This window comes from Perna viridis, chromosome 15 (genome assembly GCF_037379345.1).
Source record: "Perna viridis isolate PV_CMFRI_1.1 ecotype Kerala chromosome 15, ASM3737934v1, whole genome shotgun sequence".
Taxonomy (NCBI): domain Eukaryota; kingdom Metazoa; phylum Mollusca; class Bivalvia; order Mytilida; family Mytilidae; genus Perna; species Perna viridis.
Window position 1 is genome coordinate 7,316,998 of NC_142459.1, and position 22,734 is coordinate 7,339,731.

General features: G+C 32.2%; 3 protein-coding genes and 1 long non-coding RNA gene across 6 annotated transcripts in view; 3 read left to right on the top strand and 1 right to left on the bottom strand.

Moving 5' to 3' along the window:
- On the top strand, positions 1 to 18,084 carry LOC148596755 (uncharacterized). Of its 2 annotated transcripts, none has more exons than XM_088562814.1 (9): positions 1 to 138; positions 3,961 to 4,091; positions 5,008 to 5,209; positions 5,749 to 6,414; positions 7,393 to 7,522; positions 8,891 to 9,040; positions 10,753 to 10,842; positions 13,204 to 13,406; positions 15,968 to 18,084. In XM_088562814.1, the coding sequence occupies exons 2-9, from the start codon at positions 3,991 to 3,993 to the stop codon at positions 16,103 to 16,105; spliced, it is 1,680 nt and encodes a 559-aa protein (XP_088418940.1). In that variant the 5' UTR covers positions 1 to 138; positions 3,961 to 3,990; the 3' UTR covers positions 16,106 to 18,084. The 2 variants fall into 2 exon arrangements, with proteins under 2 accessions (XP_088418940.1, XP_088418938.1); XM_088562812.1 differs by lacking the exon at positions 1 to 138 and adding an exon at positions 2,320 to 2,438.
- The window catches only part of LOC148596754 (uncharacterized), a 74,459-nt gene that overhangs the window by 7,228 nt on the left and 44,497 nt on the right, over positions 1 to 22,734 (top strand). The gene's annotated exons all lie outside the window — the stretch shown is intronic.
- LOC148596756 (uncharacterized) lies at positions 12,621 to 19,257 on the bottom strand. The gene is made up of 3 exons (XR_015918861.1): positions 19,121 to 19,257; positions 18,433 to 18,515; positions 12,621 to 12,638 (listed from the first exon to the last, which is right to left on the bottom strand). It is a non-coding gene; the product is annotated as an uncharacterized LOC148596756 (long non-coding RNA).
- LOC148596757 (uncharacterized) overlaps positions 19,076 to 22,734 on the top strand; it is a 12,127-nt gene continuing 8,468 nt past the window's right edge. Inside the window, exon 1 of one of the 2 annotated variants that reach the window (XM_088562820.1) lies at positions 19,076 to 19,198. The gene's annotated coding sequence lies outside the window, so the exon portion shown is untranslated. Of the gene's footprint in view, positions 19,199 to 22,471; positions 22,585 to 22,734 lie in introns of those variants that run through there. The other variant, XM_088562821.1, reaches the window with a different exon arrangement.

The window sequence follows — 22,734 nt, forward strand, 5'->3', positions numbered from 1 at the left end:
GTTACAACAAGGGGCTCCCAGTGTTTTTAGAGGAACATGAACCTAACATTGTTGCCAGCCTGTTGAAGCAGTTTCTTAGAGAATTACCAGAACCTGTTCTGACAACGTGGCTCATGCCCAAGTTTGAAGAGGCTTCAAGTTAGTAATTTTTATTTCTCTGATTATTAACCGGGGTTCAGATTTACATTTAAGGCCTTGTCTTCATTTATTAGAGGTGGTTACCTTTTCAGTTTCTCCATATTTTTGTCATAGGCCTATTTTTGGCATTTTGCACAAAATAGAAGGTTGTGTTTTACTATTTACTATTTGGAATTTTCTGAAAGTCTTGTTTTGTTTTTTTGTTTTTTGTTTTTTTTTTTTGGCATGTATTTTCTCAGTTGTTTCCATTTTTGTACTTCTTGCATCATATTAATAGATGATACTATACACATACTGCCTGTAGTAGAGGATGTTATGTTGCAGTATCACATGAGGTAAATATATTACACGAAACAAAGTTGAGGGTGATATATTTACAGAATGTGATACAATGCGTTGTATCATATTATATATGTGTTATATTATACATGTACAGTCGACTCCACTTAATCGCATATCGCTTTATTGCATATTTCGGTTATTAGCATAATTTTCTCCTGCACAAAACCATTTCCTATTATTCTATTAGGGAAAAAATCGCTTATTTGCATAGGCCTTGGAGGTGCATTTCGGTTTATTGCATAGAGAATTTTGCCTCGTCCAGGTAAAGACAAGTTCTCCCAAATTCTATTTTAAGCCTTCGGGTCATAAATATGTCAATCATATTTATTGTTGTAAAAACTAGATTATCATCAATCAGGAGGTGTTGATAATGGATTAAAAAAATCATGGACATAAAAGACAATATAAATGATTTCTAATTACATTAAAATAAACAAGCACCTAGGTGAACAAGGACTTCTGACGACATGCCGAACATCACCTTATGATGCGGTTTGAGGTTCGGCATGGGGTATTTTTTGTCCCTATTTAAATTCTTCCGACTACAAATGATTATCAATGTAAATTTAATTTTCCTAAATGAGCTGAACGGTTTTGAGTGAGCTTGGGTTACTAGGCATAAATATCATACGAAAATTAAAAGTCATTCATTCAGTACAATGTCTAATGAAATTCAACTACCCTAAGGTGCCCCATACTATCCACTCTTCATAGGAATATATCGAGGTCAATGACGCGTATAATACACAACTATCAGTGTACAATGAACAGAGGAATAAAAACACACAGACCATTTCAAAAGCCCAAAAACTGCAAACATTGATGAATATTACACTGAATCCTGCCTGAAATATGAAATATGGGATTTGCTTTCGTAGAAAGGTCAGGAAATTACTTGACTATTTATAGATGAGAAACACGTGGTTTTACTTATAAATACACACAGCGTAAAGAAGGTCAATAAACAAGACAAACACAATATATATTATTATTTATTGATAAAAGAACAATACAATGAGAAGGTCTATAACAATTAAATACCAGATCAGAAATGTTGAACAGTGATATCCCTGGTTAATCCACAGTATCGTCGTCTTACCTGAACTCACACTTCCGGTAAAATCGTAATTTCGGTTATAAGAATAGCCCGGTTATTTGCATAATTTTTACTGGCAAATAGGCTATGCAATTAAGCGGAATCTACTGTATTATTTTTCTTTTTTGAGGCTGAATTTTCTTTCTTTTTTATTTCTTATGTGTTCCTCAGTTTATAAAAACCAAACATCTGTACTTACACAATCAAAAATAACTTTATAATACCTTTATACAAGAAATTCCATTATAATTTCACCATTTTTGTTGCTAAGTGCCAATTGTTGACAAAATACTGATAATTGTTAATTGTATTTTTCAATTTCTATCTTGACAAAAATGTAATTTCTGACTAATTTGAAAATGACCAATTATTAATGAATAATTGTTAAGTAGGAATGATAACCTTCAGAAGAATTTTTTTTACACAAAATTTGGCGGTAAATCTTTGTTTTTGTTAGACTACCAACAACCAAAAATCTGGATTTAAGATGTAATTGGATTTGAACAATATATGGGCTAGCCATTTTGTGATATGAATGAGCAAGTCATTTAACACATTTTAAAAATTGGTAGGTTTCAATAAAACTACAGACAAATTTTTATTTCGAATTTGATTGATTGATTATTGGGGTTTAACACCCGAGCAGCAATATTTCAGCTATATTCAGGCGATTTCAAATTTTAACAATATGTAATGTATGTGATGCAGAGTATAGTATGTATTATAAGTACTGATACTTGTAGTTTTGAAGAGTGAGAAGAGTAAAGTAGAAAGATTTCACAAACTGATCCACGATTTACCTAAACCTAACAGACTGTTGTTATCTTGGATGATTGTCCACATGACACATGTCATAGAAAGGGTAAGTATAATAGGGCCTTCATTTATAGATATATATACTAGAAGTGTCAGCCCCTGTAAGAATCAGGCAGTGGGTGAAACATGGTATGAAAAAAAACATCAATTTGATTGTGTAATTTGACAATTTGCACCATCAAAATCAAGGACAGAAGACACTATTTTCCATATCATGTTGGTGCATTGAGTTATGATTTCACTGAAATGCACTGAAAAGGAACATTTCAAGGGCAGGTAACTCCGTCAAAAACCTCATTTTTCTAACATTCTATTGAAAAATTTCTTAGCAAAGCCAGTGATGCAAAGATCAAATAATGATATTTTCAAATAGAGAATGTATCTTATTAACACTTACACTTACATACATTTATATCCCTCCTCCTCTTTTATGTATTTTTATGGTAATTTATGTATTTACACATTCTGATATCTACTGTTTGTGGATTGATTGATTGATTGATTGATTGATTGATTGTTGGGGTTTAATGCCCAAGCAGCAATATTTTAGCTATATTCAGGTGATGAACATGAAATGGGGGATAAAATGAACATGAAATGATGTACTGTTTGTGGAAAGTATACCTTTTGAAATTATTATGTTTCAATATATACAGCTGGTACAGTTTGGCACTGTCACTCCTAAATAGACTTTAATTAAGTAGCTGTCTTTGTAAGAATCATGCAAAATCTGAATAATGTGATACATCCCAAAAAAGGCTACATATTGTTGTTTTTGTAATTAGTTGTTTTATGGGTCTATACTATGAAATGTGTAATAATTCATTGAAATTTGCCTGCTTTTAGGAGATAATCGACATTGAAAATACAGTAGATTCTATTGTATTTGAGCACCATTTACAGAGTTATCTCCCTTAATTTTGAAATCTACAGTGCATTCTATATAATTTTTATCTCCTAAGAGCACGGGTTATTTGAAAATCCACATGTTTCTTTCTGTTTACTATGACATTTCAAACAAAATATCAAAAATAAAAATATGTAGGCTTTTTACCCATGAATCGCATTTTGCATGATCCTTATCTGGAGTGCTACTTAAATTTGGTAGGCTGTATGGGTACAACATATGAATTTTTCGTCAATTCAGGAAAGTTTTACTTGTTGCTTACTTAAGGAGGTAGACCTAGGGTAAGGGACATAACTCATGAAGTCAGTGTTAATTCTTGTATCATATTCAATTTCACCATAGCCTATAAAGCTTTCATTTGAAACCGAATTAAATCTGTCCAGGTTACTTTGATGCTTGCATGATATTGATGTAAAATGCTGAAGACAAACGTTCCAATAATTTTTATGAGTTGTGTCCCATACCCTAGGTCTACCTCCTTAAGTCAATCAATATTTGTTTCCAAATTTTAGAGAATTTGAACTCTTACATTTTTGCAGCAGTTAAAACCATACACTGGTGGGTGTACTGCACCATGAGTATAAAAGTTGCAAAAATCAACAAATGGGATAAATTTCCTCGAGTAAATTTTATGAAGTGTTTTATTGTTTATTTTTTACAGCAAAAAGAGAATAAGATGACATGACAGAATATGTCCATTGTATTGAGTCCTACCATGCAGATAAGCCACAGAGTACTAAATGTACTATTCTCTCATGTTAAACAGCTGTTCAAACATACAGAACTTAAAAAGTAAATGTGAATCTTCCCTTCCAAGCTTTTACAGACACAAAGCCCTGAGTGGCTCTTTTACATGATCAAACTTCTGTTTGGTATAGAACATCTATTGCATATGTAGATTTGTATTTGAAATGTACTGCAAGGCTAGGATCTTTTTTAACATATAGAACTTGAAAAATATGTCAATGTCTACAGTTAATGGTAAGAAGAAGACCACTCTAGCACATATTATTTCACTCAGATGGGCATACTTCATATAATTTAAGTAAAAGAAATATCGCCTTTATTTTTTTTTGTTTAAGAAAGCATAACAGGGTAAATAGATGTTTGTTTGTTTGTTGAGGTTTAACGTCCGAGCAGCAATATTCCAGCTATATTCAGACGATGAACATGAAATGAAAAAATGGATGGGACACAAGGATAATAGGGTCGACAAATTTTGATTGCCACTGGAAAAAGGGGGATGGGTAAGGTCGGGCAATTTAGCCTCCTGTGGTGGAGCGCAAAGGTTCCTACTCCTATTGAATACCACAGTAGGGTTCTTTAACGTGTGAGGAACAGACACAAAGCCCTGAGTGGCTCTTTTACATGATCAAACTTCTGTTACTAGTATACAACATCTATTGCATGTGTAGATTTGTATTTTAAATGTACTGCACGTCTATCAACTTTTTCAACATATAGAACTTGAAAAATATGTCAATGTCTACAATTAATGATAAAAAGAAGACCACTCTAGCACATATTATTTCACTCGGATCAAAAGTAAAAGAAATATTGCCTATATTTTTTGTTCAAGAAAGCATAACATTGTAAATAGATATGATCTTTTAGGTAAAACAGTGTTTAATGAAATAAATATTTAGAATTTGATGGTGGTTTTTAAAAAGATTAATGAAAAGTAGCAATGCATCTGTGATTTATTTAGATACAAGCCACCTCTGCGACCAGCCCATTCCAAATGGTCACTAGAACTACCAGATAGTCCTGTCCAGTTAGAGGAGGAACTTCTCAAACAAGAGGCCCTCCTGAACAACCTTCATGAACAATTACAGTCTGGGGTCACAGATCAAGAAAAAGAGGAACAACTTTGGGAGGTTCAGAGGGTTGTGACTCAACTCAAGAGAAAGGTTGTAGATTTTCTCTTTTTGTTTTAAATTTTAACTATTCGTAAATCATAATTCTCAATAGAAATTTTAGTACTGATAATAACCTGAAATGGATAAGGCTATGCAGCATTTACTGAGAATTTGTATTTATAGTTTAGATATATATATATATAAGTTGATTGTATATATGCTATCACCCTTATTAATTTATCTGCAGCAGTTTTTAAATCCTGGATTATTATGAAAAAATATCAAAATCACATTTCTTATCATGTTCAACTTTTCTAATGGGGCCATTCCTTGCGATGAAAATGGGTAAAACAATTTCATTTCTATGGAATGATTCTTAAATTCTCAATTACATTGGCCATAATTACCCATTTGCCAAATTTCATGAGTCATAATTTATTTTCTGAGAGGTTTGACACAACCCCACCAAAATGGAACCTGCATTATAGGGCCATATGTTACTCTAACTGCACAATGTCCTTTGTTTTGATGACAATTCTTCTAAGATCAGGTCAAAGGTCAATGCATATTATTGTTCATTTTTCCATCAGATTAAAATGGCCAGAAAAGGAGAAGTTAAGAGGAAATCAGATGAAGTGAGAAAATCGAGGAATTCCCAAGATGAAGAACTAAAATTAGAATTGAAAGAAATTCCTATAAAGCAACCAGCTCCCCAACCTCCTTCTCAAAATAGTAATGAAAAAGCACATGCACCTCAGCCTCCTCCTGAACCAACTGATGAAAAATCCCAAGCTGCACAGCCTCCATCTGAACTAATAAATGAAAAGGCACAAACAGTTCAGCCTCCATCTGAATCATCCAATGAAAAGGCAGAAGTGAAATTTGAGAATGAGGCAAAGCAGGACACAACTGATAAAAATAAAGGAGAAAAATTAGAAAAGAAAGTGAAACCTGAAGTTCAAAAAGAAGGCAAAAATGAAACAAAACATGAAACAATTTCTAGTCAAAATATTGAAGAAAAAATTGACAATGAAAGCAAGCAGGAAGAAAATAAAGAACCTGAGAAAAAGTCAGAGAAAATTGAAGATATGGATAAAAAAGAGTTAATAACTGAGAAACCAGTAGTTGTTACAAAAGAGAAGGATTCTATCAAGGCTACTGAAGAAAATAAGCTGCCTGAAGTTAAGGAACAGGTACATGTATCAGAGGAATCTGGCCCCTCTCCTGAGAGCTCTGGGGATGAATTTGAAAACCAGGTACTTTTAATAAGATATTTTATGGTTGACATTGATGTACAGTAATAACTGTCTATGTGACCACTTGTATTTAGCAATGAACTGTGTCTGAAGACAATATATATCTTTTATTCTCTAAATACCAACACCTTTGGTACAGATCTAGAGATACTTGTGAACAACATACATACATAAAGAACAATGAGAGAACTATATGAACAATAAATCCAGTTTTTTAGTAAAATTTTATTTAATTTAAAGAAAGTCTTTTCTTTTGTTAATGATACAAATTAATGTACACATATTATTGAGAACAGAAAGATGATCAAGATATTACTATATAGTGCAGTGTATGAAAATCAACCTGTGTATTAAGACAACATGTTTTATGTGACCATGATTGTTATCTCCCTTGGAAAGTCACTTAAAACAGGTTTGACTGTGTATGCAGTATACTTTTGGTCTGCCAACTGTCTTTGTTATCTGTACACATATATTGCATTTCTTTCTGACTGCATATACTGTGAAAGTACGTTTATTCGTGGATACTGATGTTAATGGATTAGGAAAGAAATACAAGTTCATGGATTCTTAAATTTGTGGAAATCTCCTTCTCATTGAGAATCAAATTTTGTGGTTTGGCCTACCCACAAAAATCACGAAAATTGGTACTCAACAAACAATAGTACTTTCACAGTGATTCAAAGAATTTTCTTGTTAATTTGAAAAGCATTGTGTATATTATCAATTTGGCAAATATATATACACTGTATAACCTTACATTAAGGACATAACTTACAAATCATTGGAACGTTTGTATAAAACATTTTACATCAATGTCATTTAAGCATCAAAGTAACTTGGATTGATTTCATTCTATTTCAAATGAAAGCTTGATAGGCTTTTGTAAAATTGAATATGAAACAAACATATCACTGATTTCAAGAATTATGTCCCTTACCCCAGGTCTACCTCCTTAAATGCTTTATTTTTGTCAAGGTTGAGCAGATTTTGGAGCAGCAGAAAGACATCCAAGCCAGAGAATTCAGTGAAGACAGTGAGACTGGGACTATAGGAGAAGAAGTAGATCTAAGGGAGATAACGGAAGAACCATCCACTGAATCTACAGGTAAAGTTAGATGTCTGTTTCATTGTCCATAGCAGATTAGAGCTATCTACAAGATAGAAAATATTACATGTGCTAATGTTTGATCAGCACTCTTCTTTGTCAATGATGTCAATACTGATTTTACACAGGTAGCAAAATTGACAAAAATAATAAAAGTAACATCTCAACAAAAATATTTTAAAAATTGGACTTTTTTCTCTGTTTAGATTGGGTATAAACTGCAGTGCTATTGAAGATATATGATTTTACATTTGTTATTCTTGAATTTCCTTTTAATTATTTCAATCATGAGAAAAATATTTTTTCTTCTTCTACTGAACTCAATTTGGGAAATTCTTGTAGTCTTGAAGAAATCAGGGGCAGATCCTGACACTTTGAAAAGGAGACCGACCATGGTTCCTCAGAAAAAGGGTGTTCTAGGCCTTTATTTGCCTTTTTTTGTCAATTTATAAATGAAAATGACAAATTTTCCAAAAAAGGAGGGGTGCCAACCCCCTGCATCCTTCCCCTGGGTCTGCCACTGAAGAAATCTTATATATTTAGAATGTAAAACTTACATGAGGTAATGAGTATAAAAAAATGGCAGTTTTGAAGCCAAGGTGGAAAATATCACAGTGAGTCTTTCTGGGCGAGATGTGATGTACAGTAGAGATGTTCAAAACTGACATTGTTCTGTTCATTGGTGACATCACAGTCTATTTGATGAAACCTTGTCTTGGACATTGCCAATATTTTTCAGTATCATGATAGTAGCATGAGCTAAAAATTATATGTCAGTAAGAACAGGAAAGGTTGCCAATAATACAGAAAAGTGGCAGTTTTTAGATCAAATCAGAAAGCTTAACAGAATGAGGAGTGATTTTTGTAATGAGGTGTTTTCTAGGAAGTCACCACAGTACCTGAACCGATCTGTGCAACAAAAATTGTGATCGGTTATCGGTCACTGATCAGTTTCCCGTCATTCATCGATCCTTCAAACCAATCCATTAAACTGGTGATTGCATCACGTGACCACGGAGCGGTCACTGTATTTTACGTTTTTTATTGTTTTCTTTGTCAATTTTACACATATTTACATAATGTAATAGATTGAAACGTCAATTTATACTTTTATTTTACATCTATTTTATTTCAAACAGATCTTACGCCATTTTACATAATAAAACTGGGATCAGATCGGTCACCGGTCATCGATCTGTCAAGTCGTTGAGCAGATCGTTTCAAGGACTAATATTTTGATTTTAGATTGTAATTGGAAATTGCTGATCTGTGGTCAAAACTACAGAATATTTGAGTTTTATGTAAACAGTTCTGGTATAGCCATGATCATGATGATTATTTCTACTTTATATTTACTTCCTGTTTTAGTTGATGCTGATATCCCTACTGATTCCATTGATGCTGTGCATGAACTGAAAGAGGAAACCATAGGAGGCGATGTTATAACCAGGGTACCAGAACAAGTCAACACTACTGAACAGGATGTGGCTGAATTTATCAGTGTCCCAGACTCTGACAGTAAGTTTACAGTGCTGTAAGTGCCACACATTAGAATCATATGTTTTGCTATATATGATTTACACATGTATCGATTATGATATGATTATCATATGTTTTAAGGTTAATAAGTTTCTTACATTATACATATGTTAAAGGTATGTCATTATGTATGTTAGCAAGTAAATATATTTAGGGCTGACATATGATAGGGACAAAATTACCACCACAAGTACTCCATGAAGTTAATCTGGTTCTCTAGTCAATAGCTTTAGGAGGTAGACCTAGGGTAAGGGACACAACTCTTAAAAATCATTTGAACGTTTGTATTCAGCATTTTACATCAATCTTATGTAAGCATCTAATTAACTTGGATTCATTTTATTCTGTTTCAAACGAAAGCTTGAGAGGCTTTGGTGATATTGAATATAATACAAACATATCACTGATTTCATGAGTTATGTCCCTTACCCTAGGTCAACCTCCTTAAGCGACCCTAGGAATGCAAAAATATAGACTCAGGTCACCAGCGACGGATATGCACAATATATGAGTAAATTGACAGTTATGAAATAAAATGAAAACAAAGATTAGATTTTCTAAATTAACTTTATAATTGTGCATTTATATCGAAAGAAGATATAAGTTATTAAAAAAAAAACATTTAAACGTTTTTTTCTGCTGGTTAACCATGAAGTAAAACAACACTTTACACATGTAATTTCATTTTAAAAAAATTAACATGATCAAAGTACCTTCCTCTGTTCATAAACACAGGCGTTAAACCCCAATAATCAATCAATCAATCTGTTCATAAACCCGTTCGTCACTAAAACATACATCCTTCAAATTTGACAATGTGTTTTTGATGTAAACTTCCAGTCAATTTACTTTGCAGATCCAGTTTGGAAACTAGTGTCAGACATGAACACAAAAAAAAAATTAGGATTTAAACATTTCAACACTGGCAATTGGAAAATTTTCCACTCAGGGAAATTGGGCTACCAGGAGGGGAATGAGGCCACAGGGCAGCCCCAATTACTATAGTAGCGTTATCCCTGGCTTTATCAAGCAAATTTTTTTTTTATAGTCAGAATGTTTTTAATACTCATTTTTGCTGATCAAAGGTCAAGGTCAGGGGACGGGTATAGAAAGAAGGTACTTAAGCTCAGCTGTTTACCACTTTTGATATTCATAATTATGTATTTGAGAATTTTGTCAGACATCCACACAACCATATAAGTAGCTGTCTTTGTAAGAATCATGCAAAATCTGAAAAAAGTGATACATCCCAAAAAAGGCTACATAATCAAGTTGTTTTATGGATCTATATTATGAAATGTGTAATTATTCATTCAAGTCTGCCTGCTCTTAGGAGATAATCAACATTGAAATTCCAATAGATTCTATTGTATTTGAGTGTCATTCACAGAGTTATCTCCCTTAATTGTGAATTATACAGTGCATTATATACAATTTTTATCTCGTATAAGCACAGGTTATATAAAAAACCAAATGTTAATTTTTGTTTACTAAAGCATTTTAAACAAAATATCAAAAAAATAAAAATAAGTAGGCTTTCCAACCATGTATCACATTTTGCATGATTCTTAGCTAGAGTGTTACTTAAAAACTGCTTGATTTTTTTCAAGCAAAAAGTTACTGCTTTGTTTTTCTCGAAGGTATAGGACTATGACAATAAAATGCTTATAACATGCCATATTCCATTACAGCTGTGTTTGTAGAAGAAGATGAAGAACTGATACAATTACAGGAAGAGGATTACAGAGTCAGACTAGAGGAGGAGGAACTCATTGCTATAGGTATAACAACAATTGCTTAGGAAGGCTGGGTGGTCCTTACATATGTATAATACAATTCTGAATAAACAAGTTTTGGGGATTCCAACTGTTCAATGCACTGTGAATTGATTTGTTTGCCATTTCATAGTTTCGTTTTCTCTTTCATCTACCTGTGACACGAGGAACTAAGTGTGTATTTTAAGTGACATGATTTTGCTCTCTCTTGGAAGGTCATACTTATATATACTAATATATTATGGAATGACTAATTTTCTCAGCATGCCCATTCACATATGTTTTTTTTTTGTTGTTTTTTTTTCAAATACTAAAAACCAATCAATTGATAAGGCTATGGTAGCGTAAAACAGTATATACCATCTAAACCTATTACATGGGGTTTTAAAGTCTGGATGTGATACAACAGTAAGACAGGTTACTGCCTTCAATATGATATATACATTGGAAAAGAAAAATGCTTTATGTGCAATTTTTGCTCTCCCATGATAGGTTATACTAGTATATTATGGAATTACTAATGTTCTTAGCATGCCCATTCACATACGTTTTTTTTTCACATAGTATAAAATTCATTCATGTACATTTTCACAAATCAAAGTGTTCGTGCACTTACATTAACAATGTACTATTTTTGTTTCAATCTTTGATTTTCTGGTCTTTTGAAATGGAATGCTTATTGTCAAAATGTGTCAACATTCAAGGAATAGTATTTGATTACACTATATGTGAAATATTGGGCTGAGTACACTGGGTAATACTTGTACTCTTAAGGAGGTAGACCTAGGGTAAGGGACACAATTCTTACAAATTAATGAAACATTTGTATTCATAATTTTAACAGGCCATAGTTTTCCTTTCCTCATTTGTCTACCCCGGACTTGACTTTTTATGAGCAACTTGGCGGGTGTTTCTAGAAAAGCAGAGGACGTTTGCCCTACAGGTGCACCTGGTCCATGCTCCCAGTTTTTAGTGGAGTCCGAGTTGCTCATTTGCTTTTGTTACTTTGTATGTATGATTTTAGTTACTTTATGTTCTTTGTTGATACCTTCTCATTGGCATGTCGCATTTATACAAGCAACATTTGTATAAAATTTTAAGTCGAAGCAATTTTATTATCTCAATTATATCTAGTAATTCGTTGAAGAATCTCACAAAAAGAATAAATATTCCACATTATATGGGATTAAATGACACACCCTTAAGGTCAACTAGAAAAGCAGAGGACGCTTATCGCACTTGGTCCATGCTCCCAGTTTTTAGAGTACGAGTTGCTCATTTGCTTTTGTTACTTTGTATGTATGATTTTAGTTACTTTATGTTCTTTGTTGTGTATGTCTGTTTTCCATGTCTGGTCTTTGTCCCTGGATTACATTCTTTTGATTACTGCTATAACCTTGGTTCCCTTGATTAATCTTTTACACCAATCTCATGTAATCATCAAGGTAACTTGGATTGATTTCATTCTGTTTTAAAGGAAAGCTTGAAAGACTTTAGTGAGATTGAATGTGATACAAACATATCACTGATTTCATAAGTTATGTCCCTTACCCTAGGTTTACCTGTTTAAAAAAAACCCTCTGTACCCCAAAATTCAAAGATCAAGGTGTGCTTGAACACCCAGATGCAAAAACTAGTGGGCATGCTGTATTCTTTGAGCACCAATTTTCATGGTGTCAAAAAAAATTTTCAACAAGATTTAATAATCCTGTTTTTTTTTTACTTTTGACGATCTAATGAAAAATTAACAATCTTACCAAAGGACTAGGTACAATAAAGGGTGTTTTGGGTCTCTTTTTGGTCTGAAATTGAAACCTGGTATAAATAGAATGAAAAGATATGCATGTTCGTTAAGAATCATTTACATAACCATATTATAATTCTTAAATGTTCGTCTTTCTACACACATCGCACATCAATTACTCAGCAATGCTCACACCAATTTGTGGATTGTTGTTGTCTGCTTATGTGATCTTCCTTTTGATTTTTATAAAATTTAAAATAAAAGTTTTACATTTTTGAGTTATGTGACTTCATTCATACGGAAATCGGGCAAATTCCTGTTTTGTTTCTTTTTGTATATAAATAATTCAAATTAGTAATTCTGTATATCAGCAAAGAAAAATACTGCAACATCAGAATTGATATATAGAGAATATGTCAAAAAATAATTCAAAAAACCTGGCCTGAATGTAAACACAGAAAACAAAGACTATCTACAAATACAATGTAGCAAACTAAATTAAATAGATAACATATAAAAACTGAAAATAAGGAAAACAAGAGGACACATGAAATACTAAAGCACTGGCAATATGAACTCCTACAAAAAGCCTGACCATTTTTCTTGTACTTATCATTTTATAGAGAGTGAGTTGAGGACTAAGATTGAGACGGAGAAGAATGAGATAGAGAGGCTACAGCAGGAGATCACAGAGTTACAGTACCTTAGACAGGACTCTGACCTCGAGGAGTACAGCTCCTCCTCCGACTCTAGCTCAGATAGCGAGGATGAGGAGGATCTACAGGAAATACTCAGTGACCTCCTTGAGAAAAATGAATCTCTAGAGGTATTTGAAAATATGACTTGTTTTACATATATTTCTTAAAAGTGGTATGGCCAATGTTAGTTTTGAAAGTGGTATTTGGCAGTACAGTTAACCTTTATCTCCCATTTTTAGCAAGTAATTGTGCTATTCATAGATTTTTGTAAATATAATATACATGTATGTTTAAAAGAAGATCCAAGTTTATAGAGAGTTTGCCTTATTAAAAGAAAACAATTATTCAAAATAATTCAAAAATCCCAGATTAAAAATGTTTAAACAAATGAAAATGAATAAGAAATTGCTGATTACAAACATGATTTTACTCTTTGAATTGGAATTCCCATTAGCAAACATTAAGATCCTTTTTTAGCTCACCTGGCCCAAAGGGCCAAGTGAGCTATTGCCATCACTTTGCGTCCGTCATCTGTCCGTTGTCGTCCGTCGACTTTTTACATAAATCTTCTCCTCTGAAACTACCAGGCCAATTGTAACCAAACTTTACCACAATCATCCTCAGGATATTTTGTTCCAAAATTGTGTCGTATATATGTTTGACGATAATAAAACATGGCTGCCATGGCTAAAAATAGAACATAGGGGTCAGACAATAGTTTTTTTTGTGAATTACTCAAAAATGAAGTCAGATATAAAAATTTCGGCACGGGGGTAAAATTGTTCAGCATGATGAGATCTACCTAGGGTCAAATTTTCATAACAATCCATGAAGCGGTGCTGGAGTTATAGCCCTTGAAATGTCAATTTTTAGTAAGTTTTTATCTTCATAAGTCGTTATTCTGAAAACAAAAGGAGATTCAGCTTATCAAGATCTGTCATTGTGCAAAATATGGTTTCAATTGGATACCATATTTTGGAGTTATTGCCTTTGAAATGTCAATTTTCATAAATTTTCAACTTCGAAACCTATAGGGATCATTAATTTATTGTTTTCTAGAAAACAGTTATAATGAAACTTGGCAGAAATGATGTATTTATAGTCCTTTGCTCATATAATTCATATGATGGAAATTTGACTGAGAACTGTTGAACCAAGTATTTAAGGAGATACATATGTAATGCCATTGGATGTCTGTTTTTTCACTTATATTTAAAAAACTAATATAGAAAGAAAGAAACTGGATTATTCAATTTGATGAGAACAAATTAACAGAACCAAACTGTACTAAAGAGTTTCGTGGCGTGAAACAACCCAGGAAAACGGAAAACGAATAAATGATTCAGGGGTCGAGTGGGTTTTGGGGCGAAATTAGGCTACACGTCCCCTGCTGTCTAGTACAGTCAGCTAGCCATTGACTTCCTGTTTTTTTGCCGGGGTTTTTTGGTAAGTTGTAATAAATTGAGTAACACTAAAATCGTATAATACCATGTAATTGGCAACAATTGTTAATCAATACACACAATATCATGACATGAAAATCAATGAAATATTTGAATTAATAACCAGGGCAAGGTTGTATTCCTCACTTTTCATGTACAGTACAGACACCTGAAAAAGCATGTGGATTTAGCTGAAAATATCATGAGTAAAAGAATAAGTTATGGATTATAGTTATTTTTTTCTATCATAAAACATGTGTATCAGCAAAATAAAAGTCCAAATGAAGAAAAGAAATTGTGGAATAGTAAATATCTGCACACTGGAGACAGAGTTTTGGTCTATATTCCTTGATTATTTCAGAAATTACAATAGATTAAAAGAATTATTTTATTGCAAAACTGTTCAGCAATTAAGTTTACAAATAATTCGAATCACTGAAATTGTTGAATGATGTCTCATCAGAGTTTTTGTCCTTGAAATCTTGTTTCTGAGAAGCTTCTAAATGAAGTCTTTCTAATAGGACATATTACCAGGTGAGCGATACAGGCTCACACGTGAGCCTCTAGTTACAATATGTTAAATTCTGATTTTTGTATTTTCGGTACTGTATGTTAACTACTGATTTTGGCAGTTCCACACTTTTTGGTTGGCTTCATGAAATCATATCTGTTTTAAGGTTTGACAGGATTTCAATTGATCAGCGAAACATTTTAAGAATTTGTTGGGTTTTATGAAAAAAATTTAAAAGTTTAAAATCATTAACTCACAAAGGTCAATGTAAAAATTGTATCACCGTAGACTGTAAGGTGTTCTTAATCATCACCAGTAAATTCTGGAAGGATTAACATACATTATTATCTGACTTTTGTACACTGTTTAGTTGATTTATTTGAGACTAGGTTATACAGAATCTTGAGTCTTATAGATTCATAAGGTCAAAGGTCAATGGACAAGGGCAGGGGTAATATTTAAACAGGCAAGGTGATGACCTTTTTACATTTACTGTGAAAGTACTTTAATTTGTGGAAGAATTGGGAAAGAATCACAAGTTACTGGTTTTGAGGTTTTCAGTATACACATAAATGGGAATCCCTTTTTGTTGGGAACCAAATTTCGTTGTTTGGCCTAATCATGAAGACCACAAAAATTGGTACCCCCAACAACAATAGTACTTTCACAGTATCATCTTTAGTTGATGATTTGGTTTTCTTCTCTCATGTAAATTTGTTTCATTTAATTTCTACAGAAGAAGAATGCTGACCTATGTAACAAGATACATGAAGAGAGAATGATCTGTCTGGCTGTGAAAATACAGATCAGAATGTTACAACAGAAACAGCTTGAAAGCTCTGCCAATGATCTGGAGAAGGACTTGTTATGGTGAACAGACATATAGGCATTGACTTCAAAGGACATCTTATTTAAGTTTGTAGATGTGGATCAATTAAGGCAGATTATTCATAGAGTATTGTTTTTGTTGCTAGGCTTCAAATTCTTGTATAAAATCAACAATCTAAAAAGAAAAGATATTACTTTTACAATGCCTCAGTGAAGCAATTATCAAGATGTTCATGATTGTAAATTATGTGAAAAGTCATGAAATCCATACCAGTCATATTGAGTAACTCTGGAATTTTAGAATAATTCTAGTCTTAACTATATCTTTATATTTTCATGGTTGCAATGTTGTGTTAGCTTATTACATGTTATTAATTCGTGAATACCAATTTTTGTGGATTAGGGACAAAACACAAGTTCATGGATTCTTGAATTCGGGGTTTTGAGATTTTTAGTATACACATCAATGGAAATCTCCTTTTCGTTGGTAACCAAATTTTTTTTGTTTGGCCTACTAACGAAAACCATGAAAACTGGTACCCCATGAACAATAGGTTTTTTTTCACAATAGTGATTCTTTGTCTTATTTAATCAGTGTTGTAGGTTTCATGCTCTCTTTTAAGGATAAGGGACATAACTCTTTAAATCAGTGATGTATTTATATCATATTCAATTTCATCGAAGTCTTTCAAGCTTTCTCTTGAAACAGAATGAAAGTAGTCAAAATTACTTTGATGCTTGCATGAGATAGTTGTAAAATGGTAAATACAAATGTTCCAATGATTCTACTTCATTCCATTTGAGTTAGATTTTTTATAGTGCTTCATACGGTTCAAGTGTATTGTTAACTGTATTTTAATTGAATGAGGTTTGTTTTAATTTAAAAGATGTAAAATTGTTAAAATGTTAGTGCTAAAGTGATCTGTTATTGATTATCTTATTTCTAAACAACCTAATTAAAGTTAGACCTATCAATTATTCCATTCAATTACTGCATGTAGGATCAAACAATACTCCATTCTACTTTCTGTTCAGATGACCTTTCTATTCAGCCAATCAGATTTAATCTGTCATGATTTTGAAAGCGTAATTCAAAGGGAAAACCCTGAGGATTTTTAAAAGGTAATCTGAAATGTAGTTACATTCTGTGTATAGTGACCGAAAGTAGTGTTTGATAGTTCTAACTTTGATCAGATTAATTTTTAAAAAATATAAATTTCTCAAATAGGTCTTTTCCCTTGTTAACTCTGAATTTTACCTACCCATCAAAAGTAGAACTGCCGCTAAACTGTTTTATGGAATAAAATATATCGTATGTTGATATGAGTGAGTGGAAATAGTTAATGTTGAATGCTAGCAAGGGAGATAATATGTTTTAAGTACCTTTTCCACTAAGAATCGGGCAATATATATATAAGGTGCGGCACATGAAGGAAAAAACACAGAGATTTTATTGCATTAACCAATTAATTATACCTGATGACCACCAGAAATAACCATCAAAGTGTTCATAAAATTTGCTTTTTTAAGATATTGATAGATCAAATTTAGTTGAAATGTACTATGGGAAAATGGCGGGAAAACTTTCCCACACTTTTTCCCTATTGGTCTTTGTATTTGACCTCAATTTTTACAAAGAACTTAAATTCTACATTGTTTCCCACTTTCAAAAGGCAATTTACCCCTCCCATTCAAGTTTTACATGCTTTTTCATTGTAGTTGTGTAATATTAAAAAGTCTGAAAAGCATTGGCTGAACCAGGGGGTGCTCCAAGTGGCATCCCTTATCAAACTGAAATTTGTTTTAAAATGTAATTTTTATGTCAGAACATTGCAAAATACTCAGATAGCTATAAAGTTCAAGCAACTTGATGCATATGTTTTCAGATTTGCCTGGAGTACTGCCACTGATTAAAATACAATTGTAAAAAAACTTCTGATGTAAAATGTAATTATGTATGTGCAATATTTATCTTTGTACTGTAATAAATTATGTATGTTCAATACATCTTTTAGTATACTCAAATGGTTGGTTAATTGTTACTTGTGATGACTGAATTCCTCTTTATACACCCCACTTGCAAGAGTAATCAAGGGAACCAAGGTTATAGTGGTAATCAAAAGAATGTAATCCAGGGACAAAGACCAGACATGGAAAACGGACATACGCAACAAGGAACATAGAGTAACTAAAATAATACATACAAAGTAACAAAAGTAAATGAGCAACTCGGACTACACTAAAAACTGGAAGCATGGCCAGGTTTTACTTTCCTATGTGAATGGCTTGTAAATTCTGAGGTGTAGTACTTTATCAATGGGTCATATTTCTACAATTTAAATGTATAATTTATTGCTAATTTGACAAACTTACCTATTATTACCAATTAATCAGTAAGTGTCTTCTCTTAATTCAAATTGATGTGGTAGAATATATGAATGGGTATGTATTTTGCACTGAAAAAAAATATAAGAATGGGATGGATTTTCTTGTTAGACAAATATATGAATGTGGATGTTTTTCCAGCTTCTGTACTCCCGTACCAAATTTTATCAAAAGTGACCACCCCGTGGCGTGGATGAAATACCAAGTAAGATTAATATACGAAATGGACAATGTGCTCGATAACGCTGTGCTATTCAGAATTTCACAATGTTAAGATATATATTTCAGGGACGTAGCTAGGCCTGTTTTAGTTGTACGCAAAATTACAGCGAGAGGTCTTGGGGGGGGGGGGTCGCTCAAGACCCCCAGTGAGTCCGGCAAGGCAAAGCCCTGAGGGAAACTCCTGAATTTTAACGATTTTGGAGCCAGTTTTTCAGAGCCTATACTACGTTCATGGTATGCATATGTGATAAATAACCTTTATTTCATCTTTAAAATGTGTGTTTTTATTTTTGTTACGTTTTCCGAAAGTACGCAACTGCGTATTTGCGTATAGGCAGCTACGCCCCTGTATTTACGCATATTTAACTGTATAAAAATAACACCACTTAAAGGTCAACCAATCGTGTGTAATCTATGAAGTTCTACCAGGAAGTAAAAAGATAACATTCCATACCATAACAACAGGGCGTTTTCCTCGTTGACGTTCAAAGAAGTTAACTTCGTGCTGATTAGGAATACTGACCAGTAAAGAGTAAGATTTACTTATCCATTCAACTTTTACTTCAGTGCATTGTACCATCTTCCTGTATTGTCCATACTTTATTATTTCATAACTGTTGATAAATATGTCAAGGGTCAAACTGTAAGACTAAGACTAGTGTTTTTTTTTTTTTTGGAAATATCAAAACAAAATGAGGTCTGCCACATACAATGAACACACATTAAATCCATATATATAACAAGTATTAATACATGAATATTCAAGTATCAGTCCACATAGAGTTCAGACAATGCCTTTCAATGGTAGAGTTGATTCATAGTGTAGAATCAAAGTACTCATGTACTGAATCAATTTATATTGATCGTTTTTACGCCTCAAATAATCGTCGTATTGCAAAAATATGGAATAAAAGGAATGTACGGGACCACAATGTAATTGAACTACAAACTACTAGTTGACCATTCCCAGTTTTTAAATTTTCAGTTCGAAATTCAGTTTTCGACCTCCACGTCGAAACTGTCTGTTAAATAATTCAAGCTTAAGAAGATAGACATAGGGTAAAGGACACGACTTTTACAAGTCATGATAACGTCTGTATTCAGCTTATGATATCAATCTCATGTAAGCATCAAGTAACTTTGACTGATTTCATTATGTTTCAAATGAAAGCTTTATATGCTTTGGTGAAATTTAATATGATGCAAACATATCACTGATTTCAAGAGGCGTCCCTTACCCCAGTCCTTCCTGAAACCACAAATCATTGAAATAAATCATATCCTTAGAATTAAATTTGTTACATTCAACTATCAACATTTGTCAGTTGATAAGGTTCATAGCGTAAGTGCTACGAGTTATTTCATAGATACCTGTGTGTCATGTGAAAGCGCTTAGTTTCTGGGCATCTAGTCCAGAGACACGTCCATTGTCATAAGAATAAAGTTGTATAATAGTATCACAGGACTTGCTCCCACTAAAAAATATGCAGTCCGAATAGCATATAAAAGAAATGGGGGTCCCAGATTTTGGGGTATCTCGCTTCAGCCCAATCCCCTCTCCCAAATAATATCAAACATAATTATTACTTATTACTGCCCTGCGAACAACCTTATGAATAAACACAGGTATCACCACCAAATACGGGTTCATATATACATACGGGAGCCCCTATCATATAATTCCACCAATCATGGCCAAAATAGCCAAAGAAAATGATTAATGTTGCAAAAAGCAATAACACTAGACCAAAAAATGACACAATTTCAGAGAAGTACATTATGGGAATTCCTATACCATTGTCTATGCAAAGTTTCATTTTTATTTGCCATCTCCCAGCTTCCGATGTCATGTAGCGGTAACCTTAATACAAATATATGATACAGTGTATGATATGTCAGGATGGTTTTAATGGTTATGCTACCCTTTTGTAACAAAAATGGTCAAAAGATGAGCGGCAAATAAAAGCATGAAACCCCTTTCTTTATAATGTTTATTGACTGGTACCACTGCCCCTATTAAACCCCAAGGCCTGCATAAGACAGCTTTCCCAATTAGTACTCAGCATTCCTTTCATTATTCCTATCCTATTATTGAAGACTATTTACAATCGTGCATGGATTTCATTTCTAGCTAAACTAAACATCAAATGGTTTATTATGCGTTTATATGGCAAGCCAAAGTGGACAAAAATGAGCATTTTCTAATATTAAAAAATGATTTTTTAATATTACAAATTCATTTTCTAATATTACATATTAGATTTCTTATATCACAAAACACTTTTTTAATATTAAAAAATCATTTTTAATATCAAAAAAATTTATTGAATTTCTAATATTAAAAAACTATTTTTACATTTCTAATATTAAAAACTATTTTTGAATATTAGAAAACGGATTTGTCGTATTCAATGACGATTTTTTAATATTAGGAAACCATTTTGTAATATTAAATAATGTGACTGATTTTCTAATATTACAAATTAATTTTCTAATGTTACAAATTCATTAGAAAAGAAGTGTTTTCTAATATTAAAAAAAAGATTTTTCTTTAATATTACAAATTCATCTTCTAATATTACAAATTAGATTTCTAATATCGCAAAATACTTTTTAATATTAAAAATTCAATTGAATTTCTAATATTAAAAAACGATTTTTTAATATAAGAAATTGATTTTCTAATATTAGAAAATGGATTTGCCGTATTCAGTTGCGATTTTTAATATTAGAAAATCATTTTGTAATATAAAAAATGTGACTGATTTTCTAATATTACAAATTCATTTTCCAATATTACAAATTCAATTTGTAATATTACAAATTCAATTTGCAATATTACAAAATGTGTGATATTTTATAATATTACTAAATCAGGAATTTGTAATATTAGAAAATGAATTTGTAATATTAAAAAATCCTTAGATACAAATTAGATACTACAATTCATAAAGAAACTACATCTATATATATTAGATTTGACTTGATGTGTTTTCAAATTGATAAAAATATGGAAACATGTTTTATGTGAAATTACAAAAAGGAAATTAATAGGAAACAATAATCATTGGTATGATTAAAAGAAAAGGTGATATTTTTCTTTAATTAATGAAAGAAGAAATGTAGCAACATGCATTGTTATAGAAGAACTTAGTTCAAAATATATTATAAAATGGGTTACTATCTAGAAAGATATGAAAACTTGAAAAAGATAATACCAAGATGAGCAATATGCCTTATTCTAAAAAAAAATTCGGAAAATATATACATAACATTGGAGTTTTTGGGTTTTTTTGTTTTTGTTTTTATTTTTGTCAGGCCACTGATACAAGGCGTATCGTTGTAATTAGTTTTACCGGTAACTCGACATTGTGTTAAATTTCAGACAACCTTGTTTTTTAAATGTTTTCTTGTTTACATGTTAGCATTTAAATTTACACGAATAATTCCCTGTCATTGTTATCTTCATTATGTCTTTTTATATTCAATGAATCTTGATAACATATTTTGAAGTCAGTTTTCTTGTAACTTTGTTGATTTATCTCTTTCTTTTTTTCTATTTTTCTTCCGGATGCTATTATCATTTTGAAAATATTTCAAAAAACCTTTTATCTTCACACTTTTACCTGAAAAAATTCTTTTCCTGGTTTTAAAAAACAATATTTTCGTATTCTTTTTTTTTTTTTTCCTTTTGGATTTAAATCAAACACATTAATAAACAATTGTACGTCTCTGTTTAAATGTAAACATAAATTTCTTTGCGCTATTCGACTAGTTTTTTCTTGTCGCTTTTTGTCACTTCTTGTCGCCAATTAGTGAGACCCGCAAACATACGTCATCATTGAAACAGAAACTCCGCGTCTGTCTGATAAGTCCAGGACCACCGCTAATTTAAATCCCTGGCTGTGCTGCATGTCTGTAAGTCATACAAACATTTGTCCCTCAATAACTCTGTTGATATATATGGCGGGTGTGCCAGGTGACCAGCATGACAAGGAGCACCTGTAGGTTAAGCATCCTCTGCTTTTCTGGAAACACCAGCTGAATTGCTCATAAAAAGTCAAATTC

Coding starts and splice junctions, on each gene's coding strand:
- LOC148596755 (XM_088562814.1), top strand. CDS start 3,991: ATGTCCATTGTATTGAGTCCTACCATGCAGATAAGCCACAGAGTACTA. Junction 5,210..5,748: donor TGACTCAACTCAAGAGAAAG/GTTGTAGATTTT, acceptor TTTTTCCATCAG/ATTAAAATGGCCAGAAAAGG. Junction 13,407..15,967: donor AGAAAAATGAATCTCTAGAG/GTATTTGAAAAT, acceptor TAATTTCTACAG/AAGAAGAATGCTGACCTATG.